At 47.5% G+C, this 27,406-nt stretch overlaps 1 protein-coding gene across 1 annotated transcript; it reads right to left on the bottom strand.

The window, feature by feature from the left end:
• Positions 1-3,640: 3,640 nt before the first annotated feature.
• Positions 3,641-14,978, bottom strand: Trim38 (tripartite motif containing 38). The gene is made up of 7 exons (XM_026407695.2): positions 14,897-14,978; positions 13,147-13,674; positions 11,496-11,591; positions 8,952-9,182; positions 7,983-8,005; positions 7,775-7,887; positions 3,641-4,590 (listed from the first exon to the last, which is right to left on the bottom strand). Exons 2-7 carry the CDS (start codon positions 13,555-13,557, stop codon positions 4,034-4,036), a joined length of 1,431 nt encoding a protein of 476 aa, XP_026263480.2. The 5' UTR covers positions 13,558-13,674; positions 14,897-14,978; the 3' UTR covers positions 3,641-4,033.
• Positions 14,979-27,406: the final 12,428 nt, after the last annotated feature.

Below are 27,406 nucleotides of genomic sequence, written 5' to 3'. Positions count from 1 at the left end.
GTTTTTTCATGGTTCTATTTTTTTTTCTGTATTCTCTCTCTCTTAAATCTTTAGTACAGTAGCCAATAGTTTATCTAATTTAGTAACATTTCCCCTAAAAACCAGGAGGACTTATTTTTCTTCCAATAACGTGCCTGAACCCCCATCAGTTTCTAATTTTAACTGTATTACATCCATCACTTTGGTTCCAAAGTTTTATTGGTTTTATTGATTTTTTCTCTTTTTTTTTAATTGGTTGTTCAAAACATTACAAAGCTCTTGACATATCATATTATCATATTTCATACATAAGCTTCAAGTGAGTTATGAACTCCCAATTTTACCCCAAACACAGATTGCAGAATCATATCAGTTACACATCCACATTTTTACATAATGCCATACTAGTAACTGTTTCTTTAGCTGGATGCTTATTTTGTTAGCAGGCTCTCCTTTTCCGGAATCTAGTTGTTCAGGGACAGAATTTTTCCTGAAGAACTCCAGACCTCCAGGCTCCGCCAGTGTCACGGAGCATCCTTTTTCTGGGCAAGACCACGTTTGGAAAAGATAGAGCCTTTGGTGTTACTGGAGTCCTGGGCCAGAGGCCTGACTCCAGGGTTCCAACAAGCCAGTTCCAGCCACTTGCTCAAACCACCCAACCAACCAGCAGAGGCCATCTGGAGGAGGCAGAAGGAGGACTTTAACCATGTGGACTTTATTGGCAAGGTGAAGTGAGATCCTGCAGCTGAGCCCTGTCTTCAGGGTGCTGACAGGAGCTGTGGGTTTAAACCGAGGGAGAATCAGTGTGGGGCTGGAGGTCTGCATCATTAAGCAGTCTTGGTCCAGCTGTGGTCTGGTTGATGACTGGTCACTTCTGGTTCGCAGGTGGCTCCAGAGACACCCTCTCACTCAGGACTCGGGATGGTCATCAGAACTCTGCTCCTGGAAGGGGAGGGATTCACCCTCCCTGGGATGACCGCTCCTGCTATTCCCGGAGGGTACATGACAAGCCTGAAGGAAGATGTCTAGGTACCACTTCCGGGGTCTGGAATAGAATGCTGCAAATGTCTCAGTCTTGAAGGGATCAGGATAGTCGAGATGAATTTAGGGTCAATAAACCTTGCTTTGCCAGGTTTCAGATGAGCACTCCTTAAATGATTAACAGAGCGGAGGAGATCACAAAGTTTAGGGCTAAAGAGAGACAGATGTAGAATGCTGAGCTTTATTCTGCTTCTAATACCCACTAGGCAAATACAGGCTGAGTTTAGCAAAAGCAGCTTTTCTAAGGCCTAGCTTATAATGGGACAGTGTAAATCAATTAAAATTCAAAAACTGCAAATACAAAAGGACTTCATTTGGGGCTTTGTTAGCTGCTAGGCAGGGGTATTTAGTTGCAAGCTCTTATACTTATGGGGTGGGGTGGGATCTGCAGGCCCTTTGAATGACTGTTAACATGCCTTTAGCTATCAAATTTGGTTTTATTTGTTTGGTTTTGGCTAAGGTCCTTTGCAGAAACTTACAAGGAACCAGTGGAAATCACCAGGTCCCTCTGACACATACTTTTTAGGTGATTGCAATCAATTTTGCTCATTATAAAGCCAGATTCTCTGTCCTGAGGCATTGGGGTCTGCCATTATTTATTCATTTATTTATTTTCTTATTTATTCACCACCTGCCATAACAGGTAGCATATGACCTTAAACTCAGTACATGCAGTAACGTGCCCCACTAGGTATGTGGTGAGCCTTTCCTATTTGTGAGCTTTCCCAATCAAAGCCTTTTGCTTTCTTTGTTTGAAAAGAACACTGCTTTAAAAATTATCCCCAGTGTTGTCCTGACTTGCTGCAAATAATAAACCTCTTTCCACTCCTTGGTCTCACAGGTATGCTCGGTGCCTTTGCACTCAAGATCCGGATCCATACAAACAACCATAAGTGTTAGCGAGGATGTGGGGAAAACGTGAACCCTTACGTTGCTGGTGGGACTGCAAATTGGTGCCATCAACCTGGAAGGCAGTATAGAGGTTCCTTGGAAAACTGGGAATAGAACCACCATTTGAGCCAGCTATCCCACTCCTTATTTTATATCCAAAGGACTTAGAAACAGCACACTACAGGGACATAGCCACATTCATGTTTACAGAAGCACAATTCACAATAGCTAACTTGTGGATCCAACCTAAAGAAAATGTGGTATATATACACAATGGAATACTACTCAGCATTAAAAGAGAATAAAATCATGGCATTTGCAGGTAAATGGATGGAGTTGGAGAATATAATGCTAAGTGAAGTCAGCCAATCCCAAAAAACCAAATGCCCAAAGTCTTTTCTGATATAAAGATGCTGATTTATAATGGGGATGGGGTGTGGGGAGCATGGGAGGAATGGAGGAACTTCAGATAAAGCCAAGGGAAGGGATGAGAAGGGAGGGGGCATGGAGATAGGAAAGATGGTGGAATGAGATGGACATCATTACCCTAAGTACTTGTTGAAGACATGAATGGTGCGACTCTACTTTGTGTTCATACAGAGACATGACAAATTCTGCTCTATTTGTATAATATGAATTTATTTGCATTCTGCTGTTATATATAACAAATTATAATAAATAAAATTTAAAACAAAATTCAAAGATCCAGATCCATTGAAGTTAATTAATCTTAGAAATGAGTCGTTAGTCTGCACTGCAGTTTGGATGACATAGGTTCAAATAGCTCTGAATCAGTGTTCTGGGACAGGCAGCTGACCTGGGCCATCGAATGTTGAGAAGACAAAGGAGAGAGACTGTCCGTGAACAAGAGCCCACCACTCTGGACATGCAACATGAGCCTTTGGGCACATGTACTTGTCCTGTGGCTCTAGGTGCCTGTAGGTGAGGGGCAGAGGTGGACAGAGCCCACGTTGCAGGCTGTAGGTAGAATCTTGCCTGGTCCTGCTCCAGGAAAAGCCCTTTCAGCGGCAATTTCCCTTTTATTTCCACAAGATCATGGGGTCGAGAAGATCATAACGATAACCAGATTGTCCCTTCACACATCCTGCACAAAGGCGGAGCTTCTCAGTTACCCTGTAGGTGCTAGTGGGCCACAACTATTGGTCAGCAGACAGATAAGACCAAGGTTCTGCTAGGGTTTGGAGATGAGCATCCCCCAGGAAGCTCCTGTGTGAGACAGTGAGGAATGTCCAGATGGGAGATGACTACATTATGAGAGTCGGAACCGAATCATTAGATGAATTCATTTGATAAGATTAACAATTTGGCTGGACTGTAGACAGGTAGGTCCTGGCTGGAGGAGGTAGAGAGGGCCCGGGGCAGGGGACACGTGGGAACACGTGCCTGTGGGGTTTGTATTTCCCTCGCTCACTCTCTCCTCCTGGATGTCATGTTCCTGGAGTTGCTTTCTTCCACCACATCCTTCCTCCATGATGCTCTGCTTCACCTTAGGCCCAGAGCCAGGGAGTGGGTCAGCCAAGGACTGAGCCAAGATACATTTCTCCTCTTCTAAGTTGTTACTGGTGGGTAGTTTTGTCACAAGCAACAAAAAGCTTCCTTGTGGAAGGGAGCAAAAAAATAAGACCAACTTTTTTCCTCTACCCACCTTTGGTTTTTCCCTGGGGACCCTGTAAACTGAATTAACAAGACACATTAACAGGAGACAATGTGTTGTTACACGGAAATTTATTAACATGTGCATCCCACATACACGTGAGAATACTCAAGAGATAAGTAACGTCAGGGAGCGGTTAGAACGTGGGCTTAGATAGCTTTTTAACAAAATAACAGTGTTTTAGGGTAGCAAAATATGCTACCCTTCGTCAGCGAGAGACAAGCCAGCCTCTGTCGGCCTGCCTGGGGGAACTTCTGTGCTGGGGAGCTGTTACCTGCTTCCCACTGAGGCTCAGCTGACCACAGGGGCAGGCCTACCGTCCTGACATCTACCACTTCAATGCAGATTCACTAAATAGCCACTGGAAGCCCAGCACTGTTCCAGGGCCTGGAGGAATGGCAACGAAGAGAACTGACCACGCTCTGCCTGCAGGGGATCTGTCACCTTCTACGATGGCTGACCTAGGAGGCTGCTCCTTTCTTCCTGCTCCAGGGGAGGCAGGAACAGAGGAGAGTGCTGATAAACACGGAAGAAGGGCTGGAGAGTCGTGAAGAAGGAGGCGTTTTGGAAAGTGAAGATATGGGAGCCAGTGGTCATGTTGTAGAAGGACACAAACCCCGTCTCCCAGTCGAGAAAAACTCCCACCACCAGGGGCTTCTCACACAGAGGAAGAGGAGTGGGGGGACTGGTCAGGGCTAGGTAGTCTTCCCCTTTGTGCAGCCTGATGGTCCAGAAGCCAAACTCCGGCTCCTGCTTCATGTCGGCGCCCCTCTGCACACTGTCCAAACAGACTCCCAAGTCCCAAGCAGTCCCTTCCCCAACGTCCACTTCAAAGTAGTGTCTCCCTGAGGAGAAGCCCCCGAAGCCCAGGACACAGGGGTAGGCACTGAATCTCCTGGGAGAAAAGTCAAGATCCTTCTGGCAGCCTCCGAGAGTCACTTGTCTCCCGTCCTCTGACAGAGTCAGGCTGGGATGAGCTGTATCCGGATCCAGAGTCACGCTGACTGCAAAGGACAAGAAAGGGCAGAGAGCACCAGGAGACGAGGAGTGCTCCTGCGCCAGGCAACTTACTTAAATAAAGCCAGTCTGGGCTCAAGCACAGGCAGAACTCTCACTAGCTCTGCGAGTGAAGCACCGTCACCATGTCTGCTGCAGACCCTGGTGGGGGAACGGAATGGGGACAGTCGGCCTGCATCTGGTGGACATGGTGAGTGCCTAATCAGTGACCCCGATCATAGTACACCCATGACATCACCCTCACCCCCACTGTCCTTTCCTTCAGAGACACCAAGGGCGTTGGAGTGGTTCCTGCCCTGTCTAGGTCCTTCTCCCATGTGGGGCTTCCAGGAACCAGGAAGTAGTACAACTGAAAGGAGCCCTCCCGTCTCCCTTTGACCAGCACTGTGTGGTAGCAAATATCTGTACAAGACAGTAGAGATGGAGTCATAAATGTTATGTATAGCAGATTATACATGTCAAACACAATAAATGCATACACAATAGCGTGTATTACAGGTATATCATACATACTATGTCTAACTTCATGTGTTTAACATGCATGTTTATAATATAATATGTTACACATATTATATATCCTATCTTATATAAATAAAAAGCCAATCTTTTAAATAGTACTCTTTTATATATTAAAGCTGCCCATATTTCCCACACACAGCATATGATCCATTACATTAAAAGCAGGCAACCTCCCCATTTTGTGGATCTCCATCAGTTCTGGATTATTAGAGGTATCCTATTCTCTCTCTCACACATATGTAGATGAACAGACTGCACAGAGTCAAGGCGTGGAGCGAGTGCACCAGGCGACCTACAGAGCAGGGAAACCTGGGTATCCTCAGGGGAGGAGCATCTTTTCCAAACAGCAGGAGAGTCTCTGAACTCCCTTCACGTGCAAGCCTGCCTGACGCACAGGACGCCCCCCACCACCAGCAGTCGTCTCCACAAGTGTGATCACAGGGCTCTGAGCCTACAGAGGGCAGCTGGCTCTTCTTTCCCTGTTCTTGTAATGTCAGGATCCCTCCCTGCCCAGTGGCTTACCTTACGCTGACCACACTAGGTAACCAGCATGACCTGGGAACAGCACCATGATGGGTTGCAGGTAACTTGAAGCTTGAACGTCAAATCCGTACATTATACATAATGTATAGATAAGTGTGTGTGTGTGTGTGTGTGTGTGTGTGTGTGTGTGGCGGGGGGGTTATCCTGAGAGCAAAACTGTGGTTTAACATTAGAAACTAAATTATTACAACCACCACATCATCAAGTTATGGGAAGGAAACTGCAAGATGCTGTAAATGAATGAATCTCACTCACTAATTCCAATCCTTATGATGACTGGCATCTTTTGAAACCAAGTCCCTTATCAAAACAGTAAAGTATGTATACTCTAAATCTGGACATATTTATTAAAAAACAGAATGTAAGTATAAAATGCCATTCAAATACCAGAAGATGATATTGACTATAAAAAAAATTCCCAGATATCAGTAAGTAAAGAACCCAGTAAAAAAAAAAAAAAAAAAAATCTTAAGCCACAGGAAATCATGGGTAAATTAGGCTAATGGACATTAAAAAAATTTTTTTTCAACCTCACTATGAGCTGGAGAAACTTAAAATAAATTCACAATTAAGTACCATTTCAAATCCATCAGATATATTTAAAAATTTTTATAAACAAAGAAATGAGGGAGATGTGGAACATTGGGAATTCTTTTGTGACTAGAGGGATATATAAGTGGTCACTATTCAAGATCTGTAGAATCTAATAAAATTAGGAGGTGTACCCCTGGTGTCGACCTTTTCCCCACAGGCACATGTCTACCTCCTCTGGGTCTAAGGCAGAACCCTGTAATCAAATGCACCAATATTTCTGCAGTAAAACATATTTTCAGAATAAGTGGAATAAACAGACTTCAAAAAGTCTTGGATTGATGCAGTTCAGACATGGCCATGAGGACAGAAATGCTCGAGGGTGGCCTTCTGTAGCCCCTGGCTCTCAGGGTCACCTCCTTGCAAAAGTCCTACCCTTCAGGTGTGGGCAGCACCTGGGAATGGCTTCTGGCTGACAGAATATGGCCAAGGTGATGGGGTGGAGCTTCTATGACTGCATTTCATTAAGACTCCATCTGGCTAGCAGACTTACTCTAGAGTCTCTCTCTCTTCAGCCCACTTGGAAGAAAAGACTGAGGAGCTCGTGTGCAAGAATCTGAGCAGAGGCCTCTAGCAGGGGAGGGCAACTTCCATCCAACACCCAAGAAGAAGCCGCGGCCCTGTGTCCGGCCACCCTCAGGGCACAGATTCTGCCAGCCACCGGAGTGATCTTGGAAGTGTACTCCTTCCTCCCCAGCCTGGCCTCCAGACCAGAACACGAGAGGACGCCCTAACTGAAAGGTGTGAGGCGCACCAGCAGAGGCCCATCCGAGCTGTGCCTACATGCCTGGCTCACAAAAACTGCAACATGATAGATCTGCATCATTTTCGGGGAGTAAATCTTTTGGCAACTGTGGGTCGCATAAACCAAGTCATTCCAGGGTCGGTCTAACTTGGCAGCCGAACACATCATGATAAGACTTTCCATTTTCAGAGTCTTTTGACATTCATGATTATGCATAAGAAACTGTGGCACGACATCAGGCACTATTAACAGAATCAAGGGAGCAGGAAGCTAAGGCTTTTGAATGAGTAAAACTTGGTTTTTTGATAGGGTTCTAATATTAACCTGGATGATCTGAGTCAAGTCCCTAAAATTCTGAACCGTAATCTATGATACTCATTTACCTTTCTTGCATTGCTCCAAGACTTTAAAATATTCACCATAAACACTCTAATCGGATCTAACACCATGGTGTGGCCTTGTCATGTGCCAGATGCTGTGCTGGCAATTTACACACAGTAAGGAAGTGGGAACTGCTAATATATTCATTTTCAGCTGGGAAAACTGAGTGCTGGAGTTGCCTGGAGTGACAAGGGTAATCAGTGGAGCAGGAGGAACCTGAAGGGTCCACAGACAACCGGCATCGATGGCACGCCAAGTATCAGAGCATTCCAGGAGGGGAGAGTGTGGCGCTCCTCTGCAGGTAGCTACCCAGCCTCTGAGGACACTGGGGACCTCGGTCACTGTGCAGGGTCCCTCCCATCCAGCATTTAGGAATTCTTGAGTTCACATACCTTGGTAGCGTCTCAGCATTTTCTTCACATCCAAGTAAAGCTCAGAAACGTTGCACGTGGTGTGAATCTCCATGGGAAAGTCCTCCAGGGTTTCCAGCCTCTTCCCCCAGTTCCTAGAAGGAGCAGAGGCCAGAGGCTTCCTCAGTGGCACGCTCCATTCAGCTGGAGGGCCCTTGCCCCTCCATTCCTGCACTCATTCAGGACCTACCTGCCCACGATGTCTTTCACATCCTGTAAAGAAAAGGGACAGAAGGTGAGTGTTCCATGGGATCTGGCATGTGGAGCTGTTCCCTACAAACATTCTTCCCAAAGAAGGACAGAGCACGATCCCAGCCTTGGAGCTGACGGACACTAGGAGGGGACGATTCCCAACCCCACCTCTGGCCGACTTGGTCCGAGTCTGTCACCTCTGTCAGCAGCTCTGGGAACAGTACTGTCTGCAGTGGATGGGCCTGTGGGCTGCCCGGGGAGTGGCCAGGGGCTCTGTTCACGCTCCCTCTGGCAAGACTTGTTTTCAATGGCCTACATTTCTTTAAAGGGAGCCCACATGGGAGGTTCCTTGTCACAAAGGTGCTTAGTGGGGAATCTGTGCACCACTCAGGAGACTGGGCCACCACTAAGGAAGTGGCAGTGGTGTCACGTGGTGGGGGAGCAGATGTGCCATACGCAACCCTATAGTGCGACCACCCTCCCTATTAGCGGGAGCCATAAGTGACAGGTCCTGCTGTCTCTCAGGGGCACGCCTCCTCCAGGCAGCTGTACAAAGACCCACGAGATCCGCAGCAGCAGGCCTCCACGGGCAGGTCTGGGAAAAGCCTGGTTCTCATGTGGCTGCTTCCCTGTCCCCATCTGTCATGGGAAGAGTGTCTCAGGACAGAGTCTGACAGTTGGTGATCTGTGCCCATGGGCCACAGGGAAGGGGGTGGCAGAGGTTACCCGTGGTGCCACTGGGCCACACGGGGTCCACCCAGAGCAAGTGTGCTCTTCTAATTATCACACAGGTTCCCCGTGGACGGCTGGGAGCCGCTGGAGGAGACGGACTCACTACCTCAAAGAAGCATGACCTTCAATTCCCCACCCGCTGCTGCACCGCTGTCAGTGAAGGCAGGCCTTCCAACCCTCCCGCCCGCCTTCCTCTTCCGACACCTCCCTCCCTGCTGCAAGCCCACGGCCTCACCTGCAGCAACTTCTGCGACGAGCTCCGACACTTTGCCTCCAGCTCCAGGATGCGGCTCTGGAGGTCATCGCTCTTGTGCTTCAGCCGGGCCTCACTGTCCCTCAGCCTGCTCAGCAAGTCCTCCTCTTCCTTCTCCAGCCTCCAGAGATGACACTGCTCCTCCAAACACAGAAAAACCTGGAGACTCTTAAAGTCAGACTTGATTTTCTGTTTCCGAGCCTCAATCTTCTCCTAGAGTCAAAAAAGGTCAAAAGAGGGTGATAAGCTGGGCATGGTGGCCTATGCTTGAAATCCCAGTGGCTCAGGAGGCTGAGGCAGGAGGATGGCAAGTTCAAAGAAAGTCTCAGCGATTTAGTGAGAACCTGTCTCAAAATATTTTTTAAAAAGTGTGGGGGGGCGAGGCTGGTGTCCCATGGTGGGGGAGCAGATGTGCCATACGCAGCTCAGTGTTCAACCGCTGGTACCAAAAAAAAAAAAGGCAGGGGCAGGTGACGGATGCAGAGAGAAAGTGGGACCGTGGTCACCGGGCTCGGGGCGGTGTGGGGGGGGGGATAAAGGGAAAACGGGGAGCTGGTGCGTAACGGGGACTCGGTTTCAGTCAGGAAGACAAAAAGTGTTCCGGGGACGGAGATGGAGACAGCTGCACACCACGAAAGCACCCAGATCACCGAGATTCATGCTGTGAGTGGTTCATACAGCAGATCCCGTGGTGTGTGTATTTTCACACACACACACACACACACACACACACACACACCACACACAGCTGAAGCAGCTACTGGGACATAATTTTCTTGGGAGTCATTCAATCTGGAAGAATGTGGGAGAGACTGACCCTGCTTTTCTATAGTCACCTGATTAATGTCCCTTTTGAGCCAAGATACAGGGGGAAGGAGGGACGGGGGCACTAGGTGAGTTAAAGCATTTGAATCCTGCCCTACTTCTATGCTTATCAGTTACAAGGATAACACTGAATTTTCATTTGGACTGTAAGAAGGCGTTTTTGAGTCTGAAGAAAATTCTTAAAGCAAAAGCTAGTGAAGACCATCATAAAAGGTAGATTTTGAGACCACCAGCTGGTAGAAGGGGCCTTGATTCTTGGCAGAGGAGGTCCAGATATGGCAGTTGTTATTTTTTTTAATATCTTTTAGTTGTCAATGGACCTTTATTTTATTTATTTATACGTAGAGTTGGGAAGTGAATCCAGTGCCTCACACGTTAGGCAAGCCGTATGCCACTGATCCACTACCCAGCACTGTCTGATATGTTTAACAGATAAATACTCATCCAGGGTTTTTGTGGGTTTTGTTTGTTTTGCTTGTTTTTGCTGCTGTTTGGTGTGTTTGGGTTTTTTGGTACAGAGGATTGAACGATGGGCCTCTTAAGCATCGAGCCACATCCCAACCCTTTTTTATATTTTATTTTGAGACAGGGTCTTGCTGCATTGCTTAGGGCCCCACTAAGTTGCTGAGGCTGGCTTTGAACTTGCAATCCTCCTGCCTCAGTCTCCCAAGCTGCTGGGATTACAGGCATGCACCACTGCGCCTGGCTCCAGGGTCATTTTAATAATCTCTCTGTATAAGATAACCAAAATCCAATGTAAGTCTCACCGGACTCAGCTTTCATTTCAGGAGACAGAGAATTGCAATTTCCACGAGGGTGTCCCAGATTCTTGCAGTGTGTCAATTGTGATATGGCATTAGAAGAGTCATTGGTTTAGGATGAGATGGAATTTTTGTGGAGATAAGTACTGATTTATCCCTTGATTGATGAGCTTTCTATACACATTAGTTAAAATCAAGGTCTTCCCCACTGCCCAAGATCCCGAAATAAGGGAAGTCAGACCATCCTCGGGAAGCTCAAGTTCAACATCCACACACAGAGAAGCATAGGTTGAAATCATGAAAGCGGCAAAATGGCTATCTGGCTGTGGAATCCGGCTGCAAGCTAGTGGATTATATAGGTATTCATACAAAGGAATGTCTCTGATAATGCAGAGGCCGGTGAGCCATGCACAGTCTGAAACCCTACAGTCTGCAATTGCAGTGCATAGGACCCTGCAGCAGGTATGATGCAGCACGCAAGGCAAGCCGGTTTCCTTTACTGGTTTCATAAATCTCGACATGAAGCGATCCCATAGTGTGCGTGCTCTCGAAGGCTGGTTTCTGAACGCACAGGCCCAGAGCTAGACCCTGCCCTGTGATCAATACAACAAGACAATAAACATAATAGTGTTGACACCTGCATGTCTGGGAAGTGTTCAAGTGTGAAAACTAGCCATGACCAGTTGCAGGCAAACACAGACAGCAGTTTGGTTTCTTCTAAGTTATCAGGAACACCAGACAATTACCAGTGAAAGACCCAAGGGTTTGGTGGTAAAAAACTATCTATGGAAATAAACAACTAGGGCGTAAAAACAATGATTTCTTCTTTGAGGTTCATCCACTGGTCTTTTTTATTGAGAATGATCCATCACTGTGCTTTGCCCCAGTCATCCTCCATGCCTACACTCTGGAACAGAAATAACTGGAGATCAGTTCTTACCTTCCATTCAGTTATCTGCCTTGTCACGAATGCCTTCTGATTTGTACACGCCTCATGGAGTCGATTCAATTTTGATATAACAATCTGGAGTTGTTCCTGGAGGAAAAATCAGGTGAGTGAAGTCTATTCAATTTGATTCCTCACTAGACACCTCCCGGGAATCCCGGCCTCTCACCCCAAGAGGAGTTACAACCCCAATACTACTTATTGAGTTTTACACTGGGCCGGAGAGCACGCTGAGTCTGGATGGCTGGCAACATACTGATTTCCGCAGCCACCCTCAACAGTTGGTTAGGGAAGGGTTAAGCAACTCGCCCAAACCATAACCGGTGGACAGTAGAGCTGAAGTCCAGTTTCCTGTGGTGACCCAGGCCTGCGCTACAGCCACCCGTCTTGCCAGGAAACGTTGCACACAGGACCTGGGAACTCTAAGAGACCTTATAAACAATAAGCTGAGCAAACACAGCTAATACCAGGGTGCATGGTACACAGCGAACTTTGTAGGCGTATGGGTGAGTCGGAAGGAAAGTTGGGCTGGCCGCCAGCTGGTGTGACTAGAAATGGCTACTGGAAAAGGGAGATTCTGATTTCTGAAGAACAACATCACAAAACCAATTTAAAAGTACTTGGAGTCCACGTCCGGGGTTTAGGTTATTTTTCAAAAGGGTTTCTCATATTTCCACTGAAAGCAGTTAGAAGCTGACCCAAGTCGCTCGTGTGTAGAAGAACTGGCTCCTGTCCTCTCCCGGTCTGCCCCTTCACCCCCAGCCTCCTCAGGAAAGGCCTCTGTGTATCGGGTTGCCCTGGCTGTGCACCAAACGCTTTTCCAACTGAAATCCCCTCACACTTCACAACCCCTGGGTGTGTGTCACGGAGGGAGGGATCCGCTCTTTCCCTCAGATGGGAAAACGAAGGCAGGAAGGCCTTCAGTAACTTATCCACAATTGCCCTTCTACTGAGTGCCAGGGCTGGGATCTCACCCTGAGGAGTCTGGCTCTGAGCCTTATTACTGTCACCGTGTGCCGCTACCCTTCTTCTCACTGGGTGGGGAATAATTCAAACCTGAATGTCCCCATTAGTCACCGCCTGCCAAGTGGACTTAAAGGAAGAGCTGAGGGTGTTCCGTGTGGTCAGGATCAATATGTCCTTTGGAAGGGCCTGGAACCTTCGAACAAGTCTTCCTACACTGGAGGGGGAACAAGGGTCCCCCACCGGGAACAAGCCTCCCTCAAGCCTGGCCGGGTGGAGCGGGGAGGCAGCAGCCGGGCTGCTCCCTCATGGTGCCACAGTGAAGGCTGCCTTCCTCCACGCGCTCTGGGCCAGACTCTGGGTGTCCGCCAGAGCCTCTGCCTCACACCAACCCCACAGCTGCAAACTGCCCTCACTCTCTTCCTCACAGGGATCATTCAGTTCCAGTCCTGGATATTCCTTTTATTCTAGCCGTGTCAGAGTGGCCATGTCACTGACCCGCCAATCCTCAGATGAAAATCCCCGTGGGGACACCACTCTGGCTGCTCTAGGACAGACTGGGCGCCCAGCGCCTCACACACTGCTTTTCAGGGTCACATGATAAGAGCCATATTTCAGGGTCCCAGTCTCAGGCTGGGGGAGCTGCCTCTCGCTGAGGTGCCTGGGCCGCAGGCTCGCTCACCTTGTAGACCCGGCATGCGTCTTCCACAGGAGTCGTGTTGTGCCCTGCATGCGCTGGGGCCCGCTCACAGCGCCAGCAGATGAGCTGGCCCTCGTTCTCACAGAAGAGTTGCAGCTGCTCGCCATGCTCCCCACACAGCTGCTCAAGGTCCATCTCCCCAATGACCTCAAGGAGGTTTTCCAGAACCTTGTTGGACCCATAATTTGTCACAGGAGGTGAGACCCGACACAGAGGGCAGTGGAAGGACTGCTGCCATCCTAATAATACGCTCTGGGTGTTGCAGGACCAAGGGAGGCATGTCCTGCAGTAGCTGTGCCCACAGCTGATGGTCACAGGATGGGTCATCAGGTTCATGCAGATGGGGCAGGTGGCTATTTCTTTCATCTTCTTTGTGAATGAGGCAAGGGCCATGGCTTTTGTTGAGAAGTTCTGGTGGTAGATATGAAGCAGCCAGAATTCTCCAGGGACGGAAACACACCACAGCTGAGCCTAGGTACAACGTACTGGATGTTACTGGCCTTCAGTGGTCTAAAAAGAAGAAGCAGATTGGAAATTAGAAGATGCATAAAGATCTAGCGGCGTTGTCCAATATGGTACCAAGATCATGTGCGGCCATTTAAATTTAACTTAATGAAAATTTAATACAACTTAAATCCAGTTTCTGAGTCTTCCTCGGCACATTTTAATTCCGTGATGGCTGCATGGAGTGGCTGCCTGACAACGCAGACAGAGAACATTTCATCACAGTGGAAAGTCTCAGGTCACAGGCTCTGCAGGAAGAGCAGGCAGGCAGAGCGGCTGTGGGGACACTTCCCTACTCTAGTGGGTGCCAAGAACCGGTTCAGAATCCTCTTCCGACTGGTAGTGACACTCAGGTGGTCTGGCAGGACTGATTTCATTGAGGTGATCAAATCTGAGTTCACCTTGAGCCCGACCCCCACCCCACAAAGATGGCTGGTCATCGGGTGAACATGTCCCAGGGGAGACCCACCAGGAAGGTGATAAAGTCAGCCAGGCAAGCAGAAGAACTGGCTCCTCTTTTTGTCCCCCCTCCCGTGCCCACCTCATAACTGAGGGAAAAAGAGCATGAGCGCCAGGGAGGGAGGGGAGGTTTAGTCCCATGCCTGACAGCCGGGGACACGCCTGTCTTTTCCAGGATATAGGGAAGGTGGTGGGCAGGCCAGGCCACAGTGGGACCCAGGGTGTAGGGCCCCCTTCCGTGCATCACTGAGCAGGTTATGACCAGAGGAGAAGGGGGAGTGACTAGGAGCAGCATCAGCCCCCAGGGACCCTCCTTTTCTGTACCCCACCCACCACCCAGGGGTACGCTCCTGGGTGGCAGCAGACAGGAAGTTCGGATAGTGACTTTTCCTCTGAAACTGCAGTTCCTGGAATTAAAAGCAGGAATTCTACTGAAGCTAGGTGGGCTGTCGTCCTTTCAGAACCAGGACCAGTCCCCTGGAGCCCTGCTGGATTTCTCCCCAGGATTTCTACCTCGGCCGTCTGGCCGTCTGGCCGTCTGTCCGCTAGAGGCGCTCTGCCCGCGGGAGGAGTGACCCCTGCTCCCAAGGCCAGGGTGCACCACCTGGGCCTCACTGCCCCGGACACCGGGAGTCCGAGCCTCGGTGCGCAGGGAGGGAGGGAAGGGGAAGGGGAGGTGGACAAAGGCAGAGGCGGGGGCTGTAAAGCAAAGTCGGGAGCCTTTCTGGGGTCCGCTGTCAGGAAACGCACCCCCGGCCCCGCCACTCACCACTCTTCCCCGCACAGACCAGCCCCACCCAGAGGACACTGGCCCGGACCTTCCACCAACTCGGGTAATTGCCGCTCCCCGGACCCGAAGTGAAACTAACGTGAAACTAACGTGAGAGGCGGGCCGAGGGCGGGGGCCAATGGGGCTGCCCTGTCTTTTGCGGTTGGCTCCTCCTGCCAGGGCGGGGGGGGGGGGGGATAGGGGGAGAAGAGCTGCTTTTCAAGTGAACGGAAGGAACCAACTGGCCATCCCATGCACTCCCCGGTGACCCAGCGCACAGTGTTTGGGAGCCTGCAGAGGGTCAGCTCCCAGACCTGGGAGGCCTGTCCACGTGTGCTACCAGCCCTTTCCGGAGTCCATGGGCTTCCTGACCAGTGTCATTTCTTTGCTGACCATGGTCACTTACTGCTTTACAACTGCCTTACTGGGGGTGGTGGGAAGGCTGTTGGCACCGACACCTTCTCCCAAGTCAGCCTCCATCCATCTCCGCCCTGTGGCCGTGTCTCCTTGTCCACCTCAGCAGCCCCTCTGCAGGACTCAGGATGCTTTTCTACAGCCACAGCCAGTCGACCAGGACAGGCAGCAGGGGCCGCTCAGGGAAAGGGCCCCCGCAGTGGGTATCTTCCTCTTCTGCAGTGCACTGTGGCCCCGAGGGACCATGGCTCTGCTCAGCACACTGTGGAGAGGCTGCTGGGTTGGGGTCAAGTCCTGAGCCATTCAGCTCCAGCTCCTCCACTTCAAAACCGGCGTAAAAACACTAAAGCCATCCAAGGTACAAAAATTACTGAGTGAAAATAGTAGAGGACTACTACATTGGAATGCCACCTTGTTACATTTATAGCCTGAGGTGTAAGAGGCATTTGTAAGTGCCCAATAAATGCTTACTTAAGGAAAAAAAATGCATGTGATGGATCACAGGCACTGGTGAAGGGACTGAGGACACAGGAGTTAAACTGGGATTTGGGGAGCCACCAGGGCCAACTCTAAGCCCTGACTCATCAGGTGACAACCCTGATGGCCACCCAGAGGTCAGTGCTGGGGCAACAGATTGCAGAGGAAGCAAGGAATTCTGTGTGGCCACAGTCTTGATCCGGCAGCTCAGGCTAGACACAGAGTGAAACAGGTTCTTCTCTTCCACCCCAAACAGGAGACTTTTCTCGGCTCTGAGCCGTCCTGGGTTCTGCTATGCAGTGATGCATCCTGTGGAGCAGACCCCAGACACACCATATGGGATATCAACTCCCAGCCACTGGTGCACAGCGACGGGAGAATGAGCCCCCAATTCCTGAGCCCAGGGTGCTCCTCGCAGACACCCATGACTTTGACTACTGTTGATGTGGCTCTGGATTCTTGTACTCTGCATCCCCAAAACCTGTGAAACACAAAACAACATACCACCACCAACAGCAGCAAGGCAGAGTCTGTCTTGTGACAGCCGTCCTCTCTGGCACTTGTGTTCTGTGGCCTGAAGGAGGAGGAGCCGGCTGGTGGTGAGGGCAGCAGGACTGGGGCACCTGGGGGCCGATGGGCCTTCGGGGATGTGCGACTCCAAAGCCAGGCCTAGGAAGACACCAACAAGAGCCCACCCAAGGGGGCATACCATCTGTCTCTGCCAGCCTGAGATGCAGGACCGAGACCCAGCCTGGGGAGTGGGTCCCCAGAGTCTTCCTTTAGACCCTGAGCTGAGTGTCTGTCTATGGGGAGGAGACATCCTGTGACAGTGGTCCACCGCATGCTTTGAATGTAGCCCTTGCTGCTCTGCCACTGAGACTTATTTTAAAATGGACATTTTTTTTTTTTTCCTCTTCTCCCTCTCCCTCTCTCTAACCTGGAGCAGGGAAGAGAATTACCTTTTCCCATCCTAGGCAGAGTTATCTGTCCTGAGCACACACCCTCCACAGGAACCAAGTAATTCAGACTTCAGGGATGGCGTCGGAAGATCTAGGAGTGGCTATCTCCCCATCAACAAGCGACTCACCACCCACTGCTGACCACTGTGCCTCCTTCAGTCCTCTCAAGCCTCGATTTTCTTCCCATGGCAGTTTTCACTTATGGATCTTGCTTGTTGCTTGCCTCCCCTGTGAAAACACAGGTTCCAGAAGAGCAGGAATTGTGATCCATGTTGTTCACATGTCTAGAAGCTTCCAGCATAGTGATATGGGCTAAATGTAAGAGCAACTTTCTGACTTGCACTCTGTTAGCTTTGCATTGCTACGACCAAAATGCCCGACACCAACGACCCAGAGGAGGGAGGGTTCGTGTTGGATGCAGTGTGTCCTCTCAGTGGTTTCAGAGGTTTCTGTCCAGGGTCTCCTGTCTCCCAGTGCTCTGGGCCCGAGGTGAGACAGAGCATCATGGCCCCTGGGCAGGGCCAAAGAAAGCTGCTCAGCTCCTGTCAGCTGGGAGGCAGAGAGAGAGGAAGGGGCCAGGGACAAGATATAGATACCAAGGGCACACCCGAGGGACCCACTTTCTCCAATAAGACCCCCCCACCTATGGTTTCCATGTCCTCCCAGTAGTAAGTTCAGCTCTTAATGGACTGATGCACCGATGAGGTCAGAGCCCCCATGATCCAGGCACTTCCCCAAAGCCCCACCTCTGGACATGGCTGAGCTGGGGACCAAGCCTTCAGCACAAGAGGCTCTGGGGGGCACACTGCATTTAAGCCGTAACAGGCACTGAAGTCTCATTTGGGAAGTATGCACACAGCTGTGACTACTGCGTGCCACATGGTTTGCCTGGGCTGAGTGGCTACGTGCTCTGCATGTGTGTGCATGTCAGGGTCAGCGTGGCACATGGGATCAGAAAGTGCCGGAATTTATGGTGGTTATTGTTACACATAGTAGTTGGGTCCCTCTTTGACACAATCATGGACGCACGGAATTTGATTTAAATCCCCATTCCCCATCTTTCCCTCCCCTCCCACCTCTTCCATTCTCCTGACTCTACTCCGCTGATGCTCCTTTTGCTTGTTTATTGATTTTCAATTGGTCCTTTCTATCTGCACACAAAGGGGAAATCCCCTGTGGTACATTCATATACATGGTATAGGAATGTGGTATACCCATAATGTGGTTTGCTTAAATCCATCCCACATTTCCTCCCCTTTCCCATGGTCCTCGCTCCCTCTTGATCTCCTTCTACTCCACTGATCCTCCCTTTATTTTTGTGATATCCCATCCTATCTACCCTTCCCCCCGCCATCCTGGTAAAACTCTCTGTATTAGACTCTACTTTGTTGTTGTTATTATTGTAGCCACTTCTGTGGTGGTTTTTTTTTTTTTTTTTTTTTTTGCTGTTTGAATCGTACCTATTTTTGTATATTCATTTTTAACTTATTTGTACCTTTTAGTTAGTGTTTCTATTTTAGAAAGCAGATATTCAATTTTTGCATTTTAAAATTCATTCTAATGATCTTTTTTTTTAAAAGAATATTTACACCACTAACATTTAACATCAGTGTTTATTCTTTTTCCCATGGTACCCTGGCTAGCATCTCCTTATGACACTGAACATAAAGAGTGATGATTGGCCTCCTTGCTTCATTCCTACTCTGGGGAGAAGGGACACCAGTGGGAAAAGCTTTCAATCATTTACTGTTTCTTATTATTATACTTTTTTCCCCCCTGTATTTAAAAAATCATTACACTTTGCATGGATTATTAGAATATATTTTGCGATACTCCTAGAAAATGCCCTAACTGTCCCTCTGGATTTCCCCCTTGCCTCTTACATGTTTTCCATAACCTACAGGAGGGGCATTTCATCAAGGGGTTTTACATTACTTCTAATGCCTTCTGTCTACTAACATGTTTTGCCAGTAGATGGCGCTCTCCTACTTGTCTTTATTGTGTCTTCATTATAGTTCATGAGAGTTACAATAATAGTGGGGTTTGTTTTTACATGATCATGCATGCTTGCTGTATAATTTGCTCCATTTCAGTCTCCTGTGCTTTCTCATTCCCTCCCCTCCTCCCTCTCCTAGCTGCTCTTCCTCTACTCTTCTGGTCTTCCTTCTATTTACTAATAGTTTTTTAAATTGGTGCTTTATAGACATACAGAATATGGAATTCTCCGTGGTTATTCACGTATGTGCATGATCTGGTCAGTTCCACTCCACTGTTCCTCCCTTTTCCTGTTCCTCCTCCCTCCCCCTCGGTCCCCTTCTTCCACCCCACTGGTGCCACTTCTAATTTCATGGGATTCCCCCACTTTTTGCTTCCACATATGAGAGACAATATTCAACCCTTGACTTTCTGAGTCTGGGTTATTTCATTTAGCATGATGTTCTCCATTTCCATACATTTACCAAAAATTGCCATAAAATCATTCTTCTTTACCGTTGAGTAAAACTCCATGGTGTATATACACCACATTTCCTTGATCTGTTCATTGGTTGAAGGGTAACTGGGATGATTCCATATCTTGGCTATTTTAAATTGTACTGCTATACACATTGTAGAGGTTGCATCTATAGCAAGCTTATTTTAGGTATTTTGGATAAATAACAAGGAATAGGGTAGCTGGGTCATATAGTGGTTCCATTTCTAGTTTTTTGAGGAATCTCCATACTGCTTTTCAGAGTGGTTGTACTAATTTTCAGTTCCACCAACAATGTATAAGTGTACCCTTTCCCCCACATACTCACCAGCATTTATTATTATTTGTATTCTTGATGATTGCCATTCTAACTGGAGTGAGATGAAATATCAGTGTAATTTTGATTTGCATTTTCCTGTTTGTTGGAGATGTTGAATTTTTTTCAATTACTTGTTAGTCATTGAAATATCTGTTTAGTTTTTTTATCCATTCATTGATTGAGTTATTTGGGGGGGGTTAGTTTTCTTATTTGTTTATATATTCTGGATGTTAATCTTCTGTCGGAGTAGACGGCAAAGATCTCTAACATATCTATACACGTGCACGCAGAGACAGAAACGTAGCTCTGAGAGTTCCATACAGATGCACATGCACACATGTAGTTTTACCTCCAGAGTCTATCAATGTGGCTTTTTGGTGGTGTTTTTTTGTTTGTTTGTTTGTTTAATCTTACAGCTTTTTTACCACCTCACTGATTACCCAGCTAATAACTGAAGTTAACAGCAAATCTGGCCCATACAATCTTACACAAATGTACACATAGATATTTTAAGAAAATATTTGGGACAAAATGAGGTCCCTTCACGTGTTCTATTTGCTTTATTATTTAAAATTATGTTGCATTAGATAAAGGCATTCACTTCAGATAACACGGATGTGACTTGTTCCTTTCATTGTTGCTTACTTTCCTGTGACCAGGATGGATCACAAGGTCTCATCAGTCTCCTGTTTATGGGTGTTTAGGAGAGTTCCAATTTGTTCTTCTATTTTTTTCCTTCTCCATTTCAATTTTCACTGATTGTTGTTTATGAGTCTAGGGAGGATTGTATTTTAATGATATTGTTTTTCTGTCCAAATATACAGTATGTAGTTTCATTTAGCCAGATCTTACTTAATGTCCTTTAAAATTTTTTATTTTATTTTATTTTCTCTAAGTAACATTTTTCTTCTTCAAATAATGCCAACAAAATCATTGTTTTTCTTCTGAGGGGATATTATAACTTCTTTCTATTTTTATTCTGGATGTTATTTCTACAGGTTAAAGCAATTGATTTTTTTTTTTTTTAGTTTAGTTGTAGGAGAATACAATACCTTTATTTTATTTATTCATATTTGGTGCTGAGGCTCGAACCCAGGGCCTCACACGTGCTAGGCAAGCGCTTTGCCGCTGAGCCACAACCCCAGCCCTAAAGCAATTGATTTTTTAAAAAATATTTATCATGTTTCCAGTTAGTCCACCAAATCCCATTTGTACCTTTGTACTTTAATCCCCGCTAGTGTTGAACGACTCTAGTTTCTCACACCAAGCCAGTGGCTCTGCTCTTTCTGGAAAGTCCTTCCCTACACTAGGACTCATTCCCACCTCCCAGGAAGGCAGGGCCCGGCTGCCTGGGTCCTTCCTGGGCCTCCTACACCCTGAAGGCCGCCTTGCGTCTGGTTTCCTGTGCATCCTGGTTGTCTGTTTGGGATATAGTCTCACCCTGGGGACTTTGAACTCTCTGGAGTCATGGGCCAGGTATTAAACAAATTGATATTTTCCAAAGTTAGCGCCGTGTCTGGAACAGAGCAAATTTTAAAAATAAATAAATGAAAGTGTGGAATTGAACGAATACAGCCATGAATGTTGGGGCAGAGAAAACTAAAGTTTTCAGGATCTCTGAATTTTACTGCTTTGTTTCTTCTTCTTCTTCTTCTTCTTCTTCTTCTTCTTCTTCTTCTTCTTCTTCTTCTTCTTCTTCTTCTTCCTCCTCCTCCTCCTCCTCCTCCTCCTCCTCCTCCTCTTCTTCTTCTTCTTTCTTTTTTTTTTCATACCAGGGATTGAACCCAGGGGCACTTAACCCCTAAAACCATATCCCCAGCCCTTTTTATGTATTTTGTATTGAGAGAGGGTCTTGGAAATTTGCTTAGGGCCTCACAAAATTGCTGAGACTGGCTTTGAACTTGTGATCCTCCTGCCTCAGCCTCCCAATCTGCTGGGATTACAGGTGTGTGTCACCAAGTTGGGCTCTGCTCTGTTACTTATGAGGTGTATAATGTAACACATACAACAAGTTCTCTAAGAGTATAACTCACTGAGTTGATTCAGCAACACTGTGCTATGTGAAAATCATGCTGAGTGGTGAGGGGTTTGAACCAATTTCAGAAATTTGATTCTTGATAGTGAATCTAACTCCAGAATAAGTTCACTCTGTAATCCATTATTTATTGAACTCATACTGTCCATTCAGATTGCTATGACAAATTACCACAAATTGGATGGCTTTATAAACAACGCACATTTGTATCTTATGGTTCCGGAGGTGGGAAGTCCAAGATCAAGGTACCCACAAACTAGTGTCTGGTGAGGCCTGCTTACTTATTTGTCCTCACATGGCAGAAAGGTTGAAGGAGTCCCCTTGACACTCTTTCAAAGGACACTAATCCCATTTATGAGGATTCTGCTCATGACAGGACCTACCTCCTGATACCACTACCTTGTGCATCAGGATTTCAGCATATGAGCTTTGGGGTACACAAACATTCAGACCTTAGCACATACTGTAAGCCAGATGCTGTGCCAGGAACTGTGGGATGGTAATTCTAAGAATACACCATATCCCTTCAGGTAGCTTGCAGAATTCAGTCTCAAAATGTTCAACTTGAAGAATGCACTCTGAATCTTCCTTGTGACACTGAACACTTTAGACCACTCTTTTGGTGGCAAGCAAATGAATGCTCCCAAAGATGTCCACATGCTAATCCCTGGAAACGGTACATAGATTACCTGTGTGACCAAAGGGGATTCATGTGTGTGGTTTATTAAGGATTTGAGATGGGGAGATTACACTGGATTTTATGGTTAGCTCCATTTAATTAGGGTCCTTATGAGAGGGAGGCAGGAGACACAGCATGAGAAAGATTTGAAAATGTTTTGCTGTTTAGCTTCAAAAATGGAGGAAGGGGCCAAGAGTCAAGGGATGTGGGTGACAACAAGGATCGAAAAAGAGGGAGATGGATTTTCCCTTGGAGCCTCTGGAAGAACATAGTCCTGTTGACACCTTGAGTTTGGTCCAGGGAAACCTACTTTGGACTTCTGACTCTAGAATTGTAAGAAATTGATTGAATTGCTTTCAATCACTAAGTTTGTAGCAATTTATTAAAGGAGCAATAGAAAAATTTTAAATTTCTACAAGACGCAAATAAGCCCAACTAACTAGTAGTCTAACTAGTAGACTAGCTGTGGAGGGGGAATTTAACTCAGGAAGTTTGAAATCAATAAAGGCTCAAAGGGCAGGTCCCCACCCCATTTTATAAGGGTCAGGAGTCAAACTAAGAAGATACAGTGCAAACACAGCCAAAAATTAAGAAGCATAAATAAGACACAGACCCAAGCATCAGGAGTCGAGCAGACAGACAAGAAGCCGGAAGGACAGCGGGGACAGCTTCAGGGGGCGTTATCAGAGCGACTCAGCTCACATCTGCCAGCCTATGGGCACAAACGCTTCAGGAAAGTCTAGCTGACTTAACCGTAAGGGGCTGAGGAGGCCTTTGGCCAGTTAGCCAGTCCGTCATTTCTTTTGTCCAGGAACCTCTGGGACGGCACATTTCAACCCTGGCTTTACCAATTCAAACACTCGTCCAAGGTTATGTGAATTCTGCAGAGTCACCCGAGACACTGGGAAGAGAAGTGGGGTTGGCTTCTCCGTCCTGTCTCAGTGCCCAGCTCCATGGCAGCCCCCCACCTTTCAGGATGGGCCTGTGGATGGGATGGCTGCGTACTCAGGGCAGACCTGAACAACACGGTGACGTCTTTTGAGTGACAACCTGAAAACAAAGTTAAAAATTAAGAGGCAAAGCCAAATCCAGCCTCTCTGCTCCAAGATCCCAGGGTCAAAGCTGGTGCTGTCTGCCATGTGACTTATTATTTATCCCTGTGAGGCGCCTGGGTGTGAAAGGGAATAGCAGATGGGAACTCCCTCTTTTTTTAAGCCAGCCTTAAAGTCTGGGGCTTAAAATACTGGTTTAATGGTGAAGGTAAGTGCTTGTCTTCTTTTGGGGGCAGGATGCTACTTTCTAATCTATCAGAGATCCACTGGACAGAGGGAACTATTTGAGGGAACCTCGGAGGAAAGACATTAACAGCAACCTAAGAGTCTGCGTTTGAGAATGGTGTCTGGTTCCAAAATGAGGAAGGAACCTTCTGAGAGGGTCATGAGTCGGTCAAGACCCCAGAGCAAGGCTTAAGGGAACACTGGTGCAGATGGACACAGTGGACGTGGGTCACTTCCCTGAGGACTCCGTGAGTATTGACTGTGGCACCCCAATGAGTCGGGCTGAGTGGATGGTGAAGAAACAGTGGATCAGAACCAGCAAGGTTGGGCTGGTGGCTAATGAGCTTTTCCAGATTTCTACATGTATTTGAAATTGTCTCTCAGGAGGAGGAGGAAATGACTGAAGTTGTGAATAGGCATGAAGGCAAGAGAGCGTGTGGATGCTTCTAGAAGTCCCTGGTGTGCTGCCCACCATGTAGCTGGGAAAAGGTGCCCAGAGAGGTCATGGTTACCGGCAGTGGGACTGGAAGCCTGGAGTCGGGATGCAGTGCAGTGCCGTCTCCCAAGCTACCCCAAGAAAACCCCGGTTCTAAAGCAGGGCCCTGGCTGGGGTGGGGGCAGGGGAGGGCAGGCTGTGTCCAGGCACTCCTGCGGTGCGCTGAGCCTGGGCCTAACTCCCTTCCGTCTCCCACGGAGGGGGCTCAGCACACTTTTTCCTTTGTTGTGATGAAATTCATAAATGAACGGACAGTGCAACAGTGACATGCTGACAGAAAGGTTTTTTCAGAAGCTCTCTGCCCTCAGCGAGGTCTGCGGGTGGTGAGGGGGAAGCATTCTCCTCCTCATGGTGCGGCCTCTGACATTAGTGCAAGATAACCCCCTCCCCACCCATTGTCTGGACTCCAGGCCAGGAGAACCCACTTTTAACAGAACAAGTTTAACACCAAGTCAGCAACCCATCAAACGCACGTTGTCATGAGTGCGTTTCATTTGCCCTGCGGCTGCACCTCTCAGGGACCTGGGAGGCCTGGTGCTGATGCTGAGGTGCTGGTCGATCCTGCCGAGGTCCACACCAGAGCCTTCCCAGGCGGCGTGCTCTGCGGCGTGCAAGGCGTGTCTCTTACCTGGGTTTTAACTCTGACGGTCCTGGGAAGTCACAGCCTTCCCTACTTTTCCTAGGGAGCAGTGAGAGCTCTCGGAGCTTAGGAAACTCGCCCAGGTTTGCAGGCTGGGAACGTCAGAGCGGGAGTCACTCTGGGTACCCTGAACTGCAGGTTGGTGCTCTTTGAACTTCGCATTGCATTTACTCTGAGTAAACCAGGAGACTCGGCTAACAGATGGCGCAACCCAGGCCGCTTGTTACGGGACTTCTAAGAGTGGGAGAAAGACTATTGTAGCCAAATAATGCATTCGAGACTAAGAGGAATAGGAAAAGGGTATTCTTTAGCCTACTCGAAACCATAAGACCTATATCACCAATTTTATCTCTCTCTATACCCTGGGCTGTGTCATAGTATTATTTTATATCGATATAATTTTCCTTTGATTTCCCTTCAGTTCTCCTCTTGGTACTCACAACGTTGACACTAGGATTCATTCTTTTTTTTTCCAAAGTGTCCCTCCTGAATGGGAAGGTCCTTCACAGAACCACCTGTTCCCAAGCGTCTGTCGTTAGACGGAGCATTATCTCACTGTCTTTCAGGGCACATCAGTCAGGCCGGGGCTCAGAACCCAGATTTCACAAGCTGCTGGGATTACATTAGAAAGATGGTTTTCATTACGATCCACAGAAAGATTCCGCTTGAGAATGGGGCTGTTTGCCTGATTTCTGTGTTTGTCTCGTTCAAAGGAAACAAAAGGTTGACAACTGAAAGCCATTAAGGCAAAATTCAAAGTGATACTTGGAACCATAAAAGCTACATAGGGTTTTTCCCCCGTTTGACATCAACGGAGGATGGGAAGGAGGACGGAAATAACGGGTGTGTGATACGATTCCACCACCTTAGGAAACACAAGAAAATGTAGGGTTTTTTTTTTTTTTTGATTGTTTTGTTTTGTTTTTAATCAAGCCCTTAAAGTATTTTTCATCATCAAATTTCTTTCTGAAATAAATATTTAAAAGTCGATTTAAAATTTATAGATTTCCATTTAAGATGCCTCAAAATGAAGATACCCTACTGTGTTTTAAGCGTATGGCTAAAATAGTTAAGACTATAAAAAGAAAGAGTATTCACAGGTAGAAGCAGCAGCCGGGCCTTTAGAAACCCGACAGGCTCTGAACTGTGTGGTTTCGGGAATTTTCATGCTGTCTGCACCTGTTTTTTTCATCAATAAAATGAATATTTGGGACAGAAAATCTCTGAGTCCTTTTTGGCTCCAAGTTTATAAAGTCCCTGAGGAGCTGGGGAAGCTGAGTGGACGCAGCGGTGGGTGGGTGCAGTGCACGGCTGCCTCCAGCAGGTCCTGGGATCTTCAGAACCAGACAGGTCCAGGAGGAGACGTGCAGACTCCAGCTCTTCACCCGACAGCTCCCGGCGGAGACTCGCAGGGCCACACGGAGGGCTGCAGGGCCCAGGGCACCTAAACCTCAGCCAACGCTGGAAGCCTTCAGGTCAGAGCAGTGGCCACCTGTAGGCGCTGCTCTGCTCCTGCCAGCAGTTGAGCCTCCTCTTCTGTCCATCCTAAGCAAACAGGAAAATCTGAAAACTTAGAGGGGGAGTCATGCTACTCAGACTTATAGAAAGATCTGCCTTAAAGAATACTCTTCTGTCCATGGGATGAAGCCTAAATTGTTTTAGAAATAAATTTAGTTTCTTCTGGGTATTAAGTGGATATCTACTAGTTATTAGAAAAACTTGGTATATATGGAAAATCAGAAGCAATAAAGTGACCATCTTGTTCTGTACCTCAATACCAGCCTCTGGGAACGTGTGTGAACCTGTTTCTGTATATGTGACCCGCCAATTCTTATTGTTAGGTCAGTTTATCTCCAGTATTCTGCTGTCACAACTAATACTGCAAAGGATAGTTTTGTACAGAATTCTTCACCAGTATCGTTGCTTAATTTCCTGTATCCTAAGGTCGTAGGTTATGAACTTCGGTAAAGATGCAGATAAGTCTTTTAAAGTAGGAAGAGAGCAAACCTCAAATCATGAAACATAAATATGATACTGTTTTTTTTTTTTTAAAAAAAAAAGTCATGGCAGAAGTAGTTCGAGGAAGAATGGAAAACTAGCAATGCCTTCGGGGTTGGGGATTTTCCTAGAAGAAGCAGATGTATACACCCCCAAAGAGAGTTTAGTACACAAACATCAAATTAAACAGGTCCATTTGGACTCATGAATTTTCTTTGCCTGTCAAAATGACTGGATTTTAAAATAATGTAGTAAAAAATTCCCATTCAGTGTAATTTTGTAAGTGAAGGAGGATCTTGTCAGTCCAGTAAAGTGTCCAAATTGTGTGAGGCACACAACATTTTTTAAATATATTCATATATATTTGGAGACAACACCTTTATTTTATTTATTTATCTTATGTGGTGCTGAGGATTGAACCCAGTGCCTGGCACATGACAGGCGAGCGCTCTACTGCTGAGCCCCGACCCCAGCCCCAGCACACAACAGTTGGAACCTTTAGGTGTCTGACAGGGAAGTGCCGTGCAGCTCCATGCTTCATGTTCAAAGGGGCGGCCACGGAACACGCTCTACTATCCAGAGGGAACGGAAGCGAGGTCTGAATGGAAGAGAAGCCTGCTCAGGCACCTGCTCCTCAGCTCCCTGGTTTAACTTCACTGCTTTCCTGAGCTGCTGCAAGTTGCACTCTCACCTTCGCCTGGTTCTCTGGGGCTCCATAAATCATCCGTGATTTTCCTCCTTTATTC

This window comes from Urocitellus parryii, chromosome 8, assembly GCF_045843805.1.
Source record: "Urocitellus parryii isolate mUroPar1 chromosome 8, mUroPar1.hap1, whole genome shotgun sequence".
Taxonomy (NCBI): Eukaryota; Metazoa; Chordata; class Mammalia; order Rodentia; family Sciuridae; genus Urocitellus; species Urocitellus parryii.
This window is presented reverse-complemented; position numbering and strand designations above follow the sequence as displayed.

Coding starts and splice junctions, on each gene's coding strand:
- Trim38 (XM_026407695.2), bottom strand. CDS start 13,557: ATGGCCCTTGCCTCATTCACAAAGAAGATGAAAGAAATAGCCACCTGC. Junction 11,592..13,146: donor ACGCATGCCGGGTCTACAAG/GTGAGCGAGCCT, acceptor TTTTTCCTCCAG/GAACAACTCCAGATTGTTAT. Junction 7,888..7,982: donor GTGAAAGACATCGTGGGCAG/GTAGGTCCTGAA, acceptor TGCTCCTTCTAG/GAACTGGGGGAAGAGGCTGG.